Genomic DNA, 13,299 nt, shown 5'->3' with positions numbered 1-13,299 from the left:
AACATGCTGAGAGAAAGTCCAGTGGAAGTGTACAACACTGACACACGCTTTTCCTGTTTTTAAACTAAGCATTCAAAACACTGCCACTGAGTTAATTCTGACTCATAGTGAGCTTAGAGGACAGAGTAGAACTGCCTCTTTCGGTTTCTGAGGCTATGTATATTTACAGGAACAGAAAAGCCTCATCTTTCTGTCAGGGAAAAGCTGGTGGCTTTGAATTGCTGACCTTGTAGTTAGCTGCCCAACTTGAAATCCACTATCCCAGTAAGTCTCCTTTAAACCATTCAGCATCTCATTATTCTGTTATAACGGCTGCCTTTGGTCATATACAGATGCTCCATGAACATAATTAAATATCTGGAATTCCTATTCTTCACAATGTTATCTATAATTGTTGTGATTCTCGCAGTTGAATGCCTTTACAGTATAAATAAAGTAAATAAATGCCTTTCTAGGAGCCCTGGTTATACACTGGACTGCTGGCTGCTCAACAGTTTGAAACCACCAGCTGATATGTGGGAAGAAGACCAGTCTTTCCACTCCCAACAACTCGGAAACCCAGAGGCAGTTCCACCCTGTCCTGTATGGTCACGAGGAGTCGGCAATGACTTGATGACAATTGAGTGTTTTGTTTTGCTTTGTTTTAAATGTCTTTCTGGTAGTCTTTGATTCCAGTATGACGTCAGTAATGAGTTCCTTCATTCCATGTCCTTTTCTGCCTGGCTTGAATTTCTGGCAGCTCCTCATTGATAGCTAGAGAAACTCTATTTTTCTAAGTCTGTTAGAATAAACGCCAAAAGGAAAATAAATAGCAACCATTGGAAAATGTGTGAGACTCTCAAACCAAGGTTGACATGAATGTGCAAGATAGTATTAGTATACAGAAAGCAAGCTGGCAATCATAATGCTGATATGTACAAATCATGTCAATATACACGATTTTCACCTGCAAGAGTTCAGTACTGGTGTAACTACACCCATGTTGATTGCATTTTCACTTAATGAGCTAGAGGAGGAATTAAAATGAGGAAGTAAGAGGTCTGTTTTCCCAACTTTTAAACTTTCACATCATTTTGTTATTTTAACATCAAATCTCTGGCGTCTTTACTCTTGTAAATAGTTTGCCAAATTTATTAATACAACTTTTAGATGGTTTTTGTGTTAGTCAAGTACTAGCACCAGGCATTAAAAAAGAAACAAAAATAGTGCCACGGAGTTCATTCCAACTCATAATGACCCTACAGGACACGCGGAAAAGCCTTTGGTGGGTTTCTGAGACACTAAGTCTTGATGGGAATAGAAAGCCTCAGCTTTTTCTCAAGGAGCAGCCAGGGGTTTTGAACCACTGACCTTATGGTTAGCAGCCCAATATGTAACCCGATTCACTACCAGGGCTTAGAGAGGGAAGAAAGGTGGATTGATTTCCAACTCTTGTGCGGTTTATGTCTTAGTTCACGCTTTCAAGGAAAAGATGTGAGTGTGCTACACAGTAGAAAATCACATGGACACAGGAATTTAGATAAGCCTTTCTTTCCACTTACTAGCTATGTGACCTTGGTCAAAACCCTTACATTTTGTACTCAATTCCTTTTTTTTTTTTTAGCATGATTGTTGGCTTCAAATGATAGCTAAATGGATTTACAATCTTTTAACATTCCCGGTGCACAGACCACTGGAATCTAAGCAGAGAGGATCGCCCATCCCTTTAGTACCTGACATTACATAATACCTATTTTCTGCCCTGTTCACGGAGGAACTGGGACGTGTTTTCCCTGCAGCTCAGCTATCTGGGTGTGCCTGGGGAGGCGTCACAAAGAGCCTGGAAAAGGTCCCCACCTACAGCAGGAGGAGTGGGAAGGCTGCCAAGAGCCTTGCGGCCGAAGCGCCGGATTTCGGATGGTTCTTTGTTTGGGTCAATATTCCCGGAGCCTGGGTTCCCCAAGTCGCAATAAAAAGGCGAGAGTCACAGAACTGCTCAAACGCTCGGCCATAGCCTGGTCGTCCCCACGCCCCGCCGCCCCAACCCCACCCTCGAGCGTGAGCGAAAGCAAATAAGGGCTCCCAAACGTCTGTGGGAAAAAGGGAGGGGACGGCAGACGTGGAGCACACACGCGGCCGCGGCCCCACTCGCCGGCGCCCCCGCCGACGGGCCCCGGAGGTCCCAGCCCGGGCGAAGGCCGTGGGACGCGGGGGGTTCGAGACGGGGACCGGCGGGGGGCGGACGGCCGCGGCGCGGCGCCCAGCCCGCCCCGGGTACTTCCGCCCGTCCCGAGGTGCCCCCTCCGTCCCCCCTCCCTGCTGAGCTCTTTTGGTTTCGACCTCCCGGCTGGGCGGGGCCGCGAGACGCTGCTCCCATAATGCTCTGGGGCGTGCCGCCGCCGTCGCTGCCGCCGCCTCCGCTGCCGCTAGTGGAAGAAGATGGCGGAAGGCGGAGCGGCGGATCTGGACACCCAGCGTTCTGACATCGCGACGCTGCTCAAAACCTCGCTCCGGAAGGGGGACACCTGGTGAGGCAAAGGGGTGGAAGGGGCCTCGGCTTCCCGCAGCGGGTGGGGAGCTGCGAGGGAACTGCGAGCTGCTGTCTTTGGCCACTGACAGGTGCGGGCAGGTCCAGCGGCTGCCGCCCCAAGCAGCAGAATTTTGGCCGCGGCCGGGCTGGTGGGGCAAAGGTTGACCTGGGGATGCTGGACGAGGGTCCGTGAGCGATCGGGTGGTGCTGAGAGGTGTGTGGGGATCGGCGGCGGCTCAGGTAGTTCTCTGCGGTCTCCTCCTTTCCGCGGTGCCGCTCCCACCTCAGGCCTTGCCGAACCGTAGGGTGCAGGCGTTGGGCTGGAGTCCTAGCGTGTGTTTGACAGGTCTGGGTCCCGCGGCTTCTGCCGATCTCGTCCGCGGTACTTCTCGAGGCGTTTGCTTTCCCGGCGTGGTCGGCATCCAAGTTCCCTCTTCGGATTCTCCTGTTCTTCCGGGAGGCAAGGCTGCAGGATGGTTGCAGCCTGCACTACACAGGTGGCATGTGTCGGGGCGCCACTTAGGAGGAAAGGCACCTCTAGTTTGCACATTTCTTGTTTAAAAAAGTAAGGGGAGGAACAGGGAGCCCTAGGATGAGAAGCGAGGGAGCGAGGGAGCACGTGGTCTTGTGCTTTAGTGGAGGATTGATAAACGCCGGCAGCGTTTTTCTGAAAGTGCAGCCCTTCCCTTCTGTTTTAAGGATAACGTAGGACTGCAAAAAGTAGATAAGTCCATCTGACGCTTAAGTAACTTGGTAATATGGAAAGTTCTAAAATATCAAAAGATATATACTTACTGAATTAAATATGTGGACAGTTCAATACTTAAATACTTGTGCTCGTTTATTGGAAGAGAACATGTAATTAAGTAGGCTTAGTCTGGTTTATGTATTTAAAAGATTTCTGTATCACTCTGTTGAAATAGCTAAAGTATATTTGATTATTCCTTGTGCCTCTTATTATAGTAAAAAAATCTTTTCACTTCCCAATGTCATCATTATATGACATATCATTTAGTAAGTGTTTTTTTCTTGTGTGGATTAGTGACCCCAGTCGGTTTTATGAAATAGCACGGTATGTGATTGGACTTAAAGGGCATACCACATCATCCCCCGGCTTTGCTTTTTCTTGAAGCATGTGGAGCAAGCGTCTTCCTTAGCATTGACTGTCAATGTGCTGAGAGAGGGATTTGCTTTTGTATTGGGCCCTTGAGGAGTATACATTGTTAACAATTTCTCCCTATCTTATCAAAGTCCCCTTCATGTTGTTAGTAATGTAGTTTTCAGTGGAGGTGGTTTTTAGCAGCTTGGAGAATTTGTTTGTTTCTGAGGTGCCTTGTAATTGTGGAGTGCAATTTAGGAATGCAACAGGCCTAAATCACAAGCAGTACCATTGCCCGAGTTTCCACGTTCATGCTAACAACCCCTTCTTGTTTCACATCCCTATCGATTCTTCGTTTCCTTTGCCTGTTGTTGCTGCCATCACTAGCACTGGTTTGGGAAGCTGTGATACACTTCACAGTAATATCATCTAAAGAAAACTAAAAGCGATAACACTACGGCACTTAAGAGATTTACAGTACACAAGGTTGGATGCCCTCACCTAACCATACACTGTTAAACACCAACTTTTGAGAAGTACAGTACACATAAGCCAGCGATGAGCATTTAAGAATATGTGTTATAGTGTATATGTGTGTGGTACCATGAGATACACATGTTGCATGTTGGTGCAAAGCTGTTGAATCCGCTGCTTCCTGTTCTAGTAGGTTTTGAACTCTTAAAACATGATGGTGCCTCAGACTTAATGGCTCGATGTTGCCTAAACAGATATTAGGTGACACACGACTGTCCTCTGATGTGACTTCATAGAAGGAGCATAGGCTTCAGACCTGAGTTTTGCCACAGCTCCACTAGTTAATGTGCAGTGTAACTTTGGGGAAAGCTAATTGAAATCATTGCACATAGGTACCGTCTTTACCTATAAAAGTGGACAATGATTTCATTGTAACGATTTCATCTTGATTTAGTTGGATACTAAAAAGATTTGACTCTTAGGACAAAGCATTAAGTTTTTGTTACTTTCATATTGCCACCAAGTAGCCCTAACAAAACACTGTTGTATTAAGATCATTTTCAAGTAAGGTGTGATGGTATGTACTTGAATTTGAATACTTTGATCTAAGTCCTGGCTCTTTTTTTCCGACTTTGTACGCTGTCTAGTATATTTATAGGATAACATTACCTAAGGATGTCAATATATACTTGCTGCATTACAGCACAAAATACCACTTTTGAATGACTTAACCTCCCTGCGGTATAATTATGTCAGTAATTTTGTTAAGGGACTTCTTTGGAGTGTAATCCCGTGTGTGGCTCTGGGTTACCACTTCTGACAGTTAACATTTACCCCGAGGCACGTTCGGGATTACTGCCAGGGAGGTTAATAATCATCATTCATAATGTTCCTAGTGTATTTTTTTCTGTGGAGAAATTGGCCATGTCCAAAGAACTTATGTGTACCTCGGGCCTGTGGATTTTTTAATATGAAGTCAGTCCTTTTGGTATATGTTAAAGAAGATTTAAAAATTATTAATTTGTGTAGTATAAAAAAGTAAATGTGGATTTCCTTAAAATACAAACATATAAATTAGAATTTGGATTACTGTTTCTTTTTAGTTTTATTTCTTTTATTCTAAAACAAAAAACCCACAGCCGTCAAATAGATTCTGACTCAGCAACATTCGGAGTAACTCACAGTGTAAATCCTTGGAGAAGCAGTCTGCCACATCTTTTTCCATGGAGCTGGGAATCCGGTGGTTTTGAACTTCAGACCACTTGGTTAGCCCTCAGTTACTTTAATAATGGCACCACCACTTTTTGTTATACTGAGTAATAATTGGTGGTGTTGACCATGTAAGAGCAATGTATGTTTTGTGGGTATTAACTTTTTTAAATTGGGGTGTTTTTCAAATAAATAGATTTTGAGTTATGGTATTTTTCAAATCACTTTTGCTTTTTGGGACATAGTTATTATAAATTATTTTAGAGAGCAAATGTAGGAGTTCCATAAATTTGAGTCACTTGAATCCTGTCATTTTAACAAAAAGGCAACTGAGGCACAGAACTTTAGGTATCAGCAGAATGTATACAAATTTCTGTTGTCACATTAATTTTTCTTTTCATTTAAAAATGGCAGGGGACCAACTTGTATGACCAAGATGGTGCTTGCGAAGTTGCAGAAATCAGTTTGGTTTACATGTGCACCAATTTACTTGCATATTATCTCATGAACCGCCTTCCCTCCAAAGCATGTTATCTTCAAGTCGATTATGACTCATAGAGGCTTGGGACAGGGTGAAACTGTCCCTGCGGGTTTCCAAGACTGTAACTCTTTTACAGGAGTAGAACGCCTTATCTTTCTCCAGATCGGTGACTGGTGGTGTGGAAGTCCTGACTCTGTGGTCAGCAGCCCGACAGTCAACCCACTTTGCTACCAGGTCTCTTTTTGCCCCCAAATAGTGGGGCCTGAAAGTTTGATCAGAGTTTCAATCAGGATCATTTTGTGGCAACAAATTTTATATGTTTTTATGTAGCTAAAATAAGTCTTATATAAATGCAACATTGTCTTGAAGAGTGAGTGTGTGTTGTATCCTGTCTTTAAAAGATTCACTGAGCTACTAAGAAAAAAATATGGTAGGGTTACCATAAGTGTATTCTTTAAGCTCACTCAAAAACCAAACTCACTGCCATTAAAATGAGTCCAACTCATAGTGACCATCTAGGACACGGAAGACCTGCCCCTCAGTGTTTCGGAGACCAGAATTCTTTACAGGAGTAGAAAGTCCATCTTTTTCCTTGTGGAGAGGTCGGTGGTTTCAACCAGGACACCAGGGCACCTGCATTCTTTAAATGACAGTACACAGTTAAAGGGTAAGATAAATGCTTGGAGTTATATCAAATAAAAAGAATATTTTAACTAGTTAGGTGTGAGTGCTAAGCAAGTAGTAAGATTTGCTTCTGGCTAAATGCTAGAGTTTGTTTCTTTGAAAATAGTGAGTAATTTGTGTCTGCAAGCTGTTCTTTTCAACACAATAATGTTCTGCGTGTCTGAAATGAAGGAGAATGAATTTTCTGATATGTGTGGTAGTAGACTTTATAGTAAGAAGTAAGTCAGTTAATGCAAGCAAGGTGTCTTCACAAAGTGCCATTGATCTGCTTGAGAAGGGGAAGAGATACCATCTTGTTATTCTCTTCAGTTCCAAGGAGATATTTAGAAAACCATAAGCAACATATTTTTTAATTAGCATTTTGGATATCTAGGGGGTGGAGAATATGTTGCAAAAGACCTCTTTAAAGTATTAGGAGCAAAAATGTCACTTTGAACATTAAGGTACATATGACCCAAGTCATTGTTTTTTGTTTTTGTTTTTCCAATCACCTCACATATTTGAAAACTGACCGATGAATATGAAAGATTGGAAGAATTTATGGTTTGGACTAAGAATATTGAATATGCCATGGAGTACCAGAAAAACAAATGTGATTTAAGAAGTACAACCAGAATGGTCCCTAGAAGCAAGGATAGCAAAACTTCATCTCACATACTTGGGGCATGTTATCAGAAGGGACCAGCTCCGGGAAAAAGACTTCATGCTTGGGTAAAAGTAGAGGGGCAACTGAAAGAGTAACACCCTAGACAAGATGGATTGACACAATGGCTGCAAAAAGGCTGAAACATAATAATTGTGAGGATGGTGTGGGAGTGGGCAGTTTCAGTTTGGTTGTGAGTTGGAATGATCTCAACAGAACCTAACAACAACATAGAAAAAAATAAGGAAATTAAACGGGTTTGTTTTAGGATATGGAAAGATAAAATAGTCTTTAAGAACATACTGGTTTCTCCTGATAAGATAAAAATTAAATTTGTTTAGATTAACATAAAAAAGACCAACATATTATCATCAATTACAAAAACATTGGCTTGATAGGACAGAGGAAAACTGCCCTGTTGGGTGTCAAGGCTGCAATGTCTGTGGAACCAGAAAGCCACATCTTTCCCTGCAGAGCAGCTGGGTGGTGGATTTGAACTGCCATTTGTTTAGCAGATGAGTGCTAGAGCACTGTCACTGTACTGCCATGGCCCCTCTTGTACATACAACACAGATAGGTATTTTAGAAATGGAGCCAACACAAGGCTACTAACAACAACAAATACAAGTTACATACAAGGAGTCCCTGGGTGCTATGCAAAGTTAACACACTTGGCTGGTTAGGGGTTTGAGTCTGAAAGGTTAAAGGTTTGAGTCAGAGGTACCTTTGAAGAAAAGCCTGACAAGCTTCTGAAAACATTGCCATTAAAAGCCCTGTGGGTCACAGCTCTGCTCTGACACACGTGGAGGTTCCATGAATTGGGATCAGCTTGAAGGTAACTGTTGAGATTGTGGTGGTGGTGGTTTTGGTTTTCTTTTGGTGGGTTATTTTTCCCTTATTTTGCGCTATACAAATGAGTTACAAGGAAAAATTATAGTTTTGGATTGCTCTCTTTGGCTGTTTTACAATAAAACTATTAATAGTAAATCATCATAACCACTACTTCCTTTTCCTTATTTTTATTCAGCTACCAATCATTTTTACTAATTTTTATGTACGAGTATGCTCACTGGTAATGCGAAGCTAACTTTATTTATGAAGCATTATTTTGAATGTCATGTTTTTATAAAGTCAATGTTTAAGGTAAATGTGGACATTATCTTTAATTTGCCTAGAATTGCTTAAATGTAATGATAATTGTTTTAGTAAATTACCAAACAAAATTCCATCTGATCATTGCAGTTTTAGAAAGGAGACATTGTTTTTGGTGTATGAAAATTTCCCTCAGCATTTATTCTTTTTCATAGAAACCTTTGAGGATTCATTTGATGTGTAAAATGTAACCTTGACACTAGCAGAAAATCATCTTATAATCACAGATCAACTAGTAATCGAAAGTGACACTATTGTTCAACATAAACCAAATTGTTTTGTGCACACTTTAAAAAGTAATGTAAAAAGTTCTTTAAGTACAGTGCACACCAAACAATTTTCCCAAGTAGCCTAACATAGAGTATATGTTATACTCATTTACAGGAAGCGTAACTAGAAAGCAAAACTGCTTTTCGGTGTTGTTAGGTTAGGGAAGTAAGAGTTTATCTTTAACAATTTAAAATAATGAAAAACAATTTTACCTTAAACCTTTTTCTTAAAATTTTATTTTCTGAAGTCAAGCCTTTTTCATAAGTTTTAAAATCAATTCTAAGTTGTTAAGCAATAAGATACCAACTTTATTTTTTCTTAATTATACTATTTCCCCATCAATACTTACAAAATACTAAATAAGTGTCTTTTTACAAAATGTTCTGTGATGGTTTTATTAATCTTGCTTGCACATAATTATAGTAAGAAAAAAATTAGCTTGTCAGTTCATGACTTGCATCAATCATTACATTTACAAATACTTCTTTGCCCGGTACTGTTCCCCCATCCCACTCCCCACCCCCCAGTACAGTTCTTGGTATTTTAAATCTATTAATTTGCTCATGCATCACCATAATTAGGGGACAGGTGCTTTTATAATTTCTTTTCTTAAGAGGTTTCTTTGTTTTTTGGGGGAGTGGATTTGCTTTATTGGTATACCGTTTTTTTCTTTTTTATTAATTAAAAAATCATTTTAAAAGAATGTACGGATGTGCTTTATACAATTGATGTAGGTATATGTGTGGATTGTGATAAGAGTTGTATGAGCCCCTAATAAAATGTAAAAAAAAGAAAAGAAAATGATTAGGGCAAAGAATGTACAGATGTGCTTTATACAATTGATGTATGTATATGTATGGATTGTGATAAGAGTTGTATGAGCCCCTAATAAAATGTTTAAAAAATCATTTTATTGGGGGCTCACACAATTCTTATTACAATCCATACATCCATCCATTGTGTCAAGCACATTTGTACATTTGTTGCCATCATCATTTTCAAAGCATTTTCTTTCTATAATTTCTTTTTTTATACTAGGAATCCTGGGCTGAGACAGTTACTTGGCTATGTTCGCACAGAAATATAGTTAGGTTTTAAAGACAGTCTGAATCTTTGTCCTTGTCATTAAATCATTTTATTTCTTGTTATTTTAAATATAAATTTTAAAGAGTAGTTCCACTTTAAAAAATAAAAAGATGAATGCTGTTTTTCCTTTTTAAATGGAGTTTATTTTATGGTTAGCATTTATCTAAAGTGACTTCAGTTTAGATATAAAAAAGTATGTAGAAAGTCTTCACATCTTGCTTCCAAAATTCAAAAGTTTAAAAATTGATAGCTAATTGATAATACAGAGCATCCCTATCTCCAATTTAAAAAAATTCAATAGCATATTTAAACAAAATTTAGCATTTTTATGTTTAGATTTTAATTATTGGTAATCTTCTGTTATTAGAAGTGATATGGCCCCTTTTATACAGTTGTATGGCAATAAGTAGGTAGTAAGCTCTTGTAGGAGTCTTTGATTTAGAGCTTTGCCAGTGTTTTACCAGTAATGGTTCACAGTAAACTACACATACATTTTGTGGTTTCATTTGGAATCTATAGGAATAGAGCAGCATAGAAAATGCAAATACGAACACTGGGATATCATGTTCCTTGTTTACTGATTGATTTCCCCACCCTACCCCCAATCATTAATTCTCTTTGTGAATTTTCCATTTAAAGTAAGATAGTTCAAGGTATGGACATAATCATTCTGATAGACTCTTTAAATATCTTTCTGAGAACTGTTCGGGTCTATCGCTGCTAATGTGGTTTTGGCATCTTAGGAAAAGAATATAACATGACCTTAGAGTGATTCCTCTTCCTTTGAGAGTCACTTCACTGATAACATATTTCGATGGGAAGGCTTAACCACGGGTTTGGGCCTCTGCTGGAGAAGGGCGAAGCTCTCTGCTCCTGTCAAGCTTCACGGTCTTGGAAAGCCTATACAGCTTTATTATGAATGACCTCTGGCAAGGTGGGGTATTGAAAGTGAATTGCAAAATCACACATTAGCTGGGAGCTAAGGAACCATTAATAACTGTGTTTTACAAACACTTGATTTCAATCTCAAATGATAGGATCAAAATATACACATTTATGCTGAATAACATCAGTTTGGGCAATGTCATGGTCCCACATGTGATAAGATAGCTCAGAAATCCCTATGTGATATGTAGCCTACTACTGGTACGTATCCTGCCCCACGCTAACTCCCTGGGTCTTGTTCTATCCTTGGAGCTTAGGGATAGGTTCACTTTCCATCCTCTGTTCCCTGTCTTGCTGCAGCTATCCCTCTCACTACACTGGCGTCAGGCAGGGGTCATGCTGATGCCCCGGTGCAGTCAGTGGAGAGGAATGCCCTGGGTGCAGCCGGCCCACTTGACCACAGAGCTTTGTGTCACTGTACCGCCCATGTGGACAGCCTTCAGGATCTGCACTGCTGGAGTTGGTGGGAGTGCGGGCTAACTAGAAGGGGTGGTGGAAGGTGGAGTGGGAAGGAAGGAAGGAAGGAAGGAAGGAAGGAAGGAAGGAAGGAAGGAAGGAAGGAAGGAAGGGAGCCTGTGACCCGAGGCCAGACAGGCTAGGGGTGGGGAAAGTAGGGAAGGGACCACCACAGAGGACCAGTGGGTGGCAGCAGAGCCAGAGTTTTCATGGAATCCCTTGTAGTTTCTAGATGCATGTGAGAGAATTTCTAGGCAGGCTGCGTGCCTCTGTCCTGGAGGAGGGGCTACAAACAGTAGGTGGTGAAATTCCATGATCTTTTCATTACATGTCCCACAAACTAAAGAAAGCCCCTCATGTGTGATTTGGTGCTTGCGCAATGCCCAATTCATGCAATATTGTTTCACAGAACATATTCTGGATGTTGACCAATACATATCTATATTTATATTCAAATCTGAGCGCAAAAAATTCATTGGCTTGCCAGTGTAACAGGTTTACCACCAGCAGTAAAAAAATTATTAAATACTTACTCTGAAAGCCGGTATTAATATATCATATGTCTCACATTTAATTTTATTTACATCACTTAGTCTCAGTGGCAGTGACTTTGGTTTGACCATCCAGAGTTAGTTTCATTATCTAGTTTATAACTACTGAAGAGACCGTTTGTGATTGACTGCTCACCTGAAGGTTGGTAGTTGGCAGCCACCATGGTGTGACCAAAGTCCTGACAGTCTCCTTGCATACGGATGGCATCCAAAAATGCTGGATAGTTTTACTCAGTGATACATAGAATCATCACAAGTCCAAATAGATTTGATATTTGATGGCAGTGGGTTTTTTGTTTTGGTTTTTAACCCCTTGCTGCTGAGTTGATTCTGATTTGTGATAACCCGTGTGTCTCAAAACAAACCTATACTATGAAGGTTTTTAGTGTTGTATTCTTCTGAAGTAGATAATCAAGCTTTTCATCTGAGATGCTTTTGGGTAGATTCAAATTCTAATCTGTCAGTAGCTAAGGTCATTAAACCATGAAGATTTCTCATCCTTCTTAGTCCCTATTTTTGAACAACTACTGTATTTTTATACAAATAGTACACACAGTACACATTTTTTGCAAGCCAGGAAGCGCCTGGTGTGTTAGTTTCCTGTGAGCACTATGCGTGCTATATGTGTGAGTACGTTACATATTTGAGAGTATGTGATGCTTTGAGAATTACAGTACTAGTTTGTTTTCTTCCCAGAGAGACGTCAGTTCAGCGCGTGCCTTTTATGCTCATTAGCTCAGTTGCTGCTGTTAGGCGTCATTGAGGCAGTTCTAACCAGGGTGGGATTTAAATAACTTAACAGGCGGTGTGCTGCCCCAATGACGATTGTAAGTGTATAAAATGGTCTGCTGAAAAGTAGTTTATTATTTCATGTGGTTGATACTTACATAAGAACAATAGAGGAGGTACTCAAAACCAGACTATGCTGGAAGAAAGAGATTAAAATATTAATGAAAAATATTAAATAATAACTGACAAATAAAACTTCTTGTTCGTGAACATATTATGTTCATCTTTGAAACATCCATTCCACTTCTCCTAAACTTACAGCAATTGTTCTATTTTTAGCTCTTTGAACACTTCCAAGAATTATAATTCACTCATAACATCGTGTGGAACAAATGCAAAGGAGTAAAAATGCGTTTCATCAGAAGTATACAGTTTTATGAAATAAACAAATATTTCAAGTGCAGTTCCATCTAATTTTTTATAACTATGGATTGGATGAACATGAATTCAGGTGCATAGAATACACTGTTGCTCAGAGCAACATTTAAAAAGAGTAAAGAATATAAATTTGTGATTTCAACATTAGAGAGAACTTTCATTATTAGTGCTATTTTAGTAACTGATTTGCTGAAGTCAACAAAAACCTAGCTGTCAGCTCTGCTGAACAATGCTAACCTGCTGAAAGCCCACCACTGTTTCTAACTCATGTGACAGCCGAATAAGATACTGCATGGATCTTAACTCAGTAACCTCTCCTTATCCCATTGTTAATCCCCTGAAGTGGCACCCATCCATGAAACAAGGGGATACAATTCCTTTAAAATGTATCTTACAACGCACCCAGAAGCCACTGCTAAAGAAACCTAGCATGTTACTGGTAAATAGTAGGTAACCTTAGTTTGTAATGCAGATGGAAATTGAATGCCTGAAAGGAGAATCTTTGATGGCTCCTTAAAAGGAAGGAAATACGTTCATACTGTAATGTGAGGCAGAAAACTTCTCTTGGATAAT

The 13,299-nt window shown here is 40.3% G+C and overlaps 1 protein-coding gene across 7 annotated transcripts in view; it reads left to right on the top strand.

Annotated features, from left to right (window-relative positions):
- Positions 1–2,142: 2,142 nt before the first annotated feature.
- Positions 2,143–13,299, top strand: part of USP15 (ubiquitin specific peptidase 15) — a 135,034-nt gene continuing 123,877 nt past the window's right edge. The window contains exon 1 of one of the 7 annotated variants that reach the window (XM_075551349.1): positions 2,143–2,507. In XM_075551349.1, coding sequence (XP_075407464.1) covers positions 2,419–2,507 — 89 coding nt within the window. In that variant the 5' untranslated portion in view covers positions 2,143–2,418. The remainder of the gene's footprint in view (positions 2,508–13,299) is intronic. The other 6 variants (XM_075551351.1, XM_075551350.1, XM_075551353.1 and 3 more) reach the window with 6 other exon arrangements.

The sequence above is a fragment of the Tenrec ecaudatus genome, chromosome 6, assembly GCF_050624435.1.
Source record: "Tenrec ecaudatus isolate mTenEca1 chromosome 6, mTenEca1.hap1, whole genome shotgun sequence".
Taxonomy (NCBI): domain Eukaryota; kingdom Metazoa; phylum Chordata; class Mammalia; order Afrosoricida; family Tenrecidae; genus Tenrec; species Tenrec ecaudatus.
This window is presented reverse-complemented; position numbering and strand designations above follow the sequence as displayed.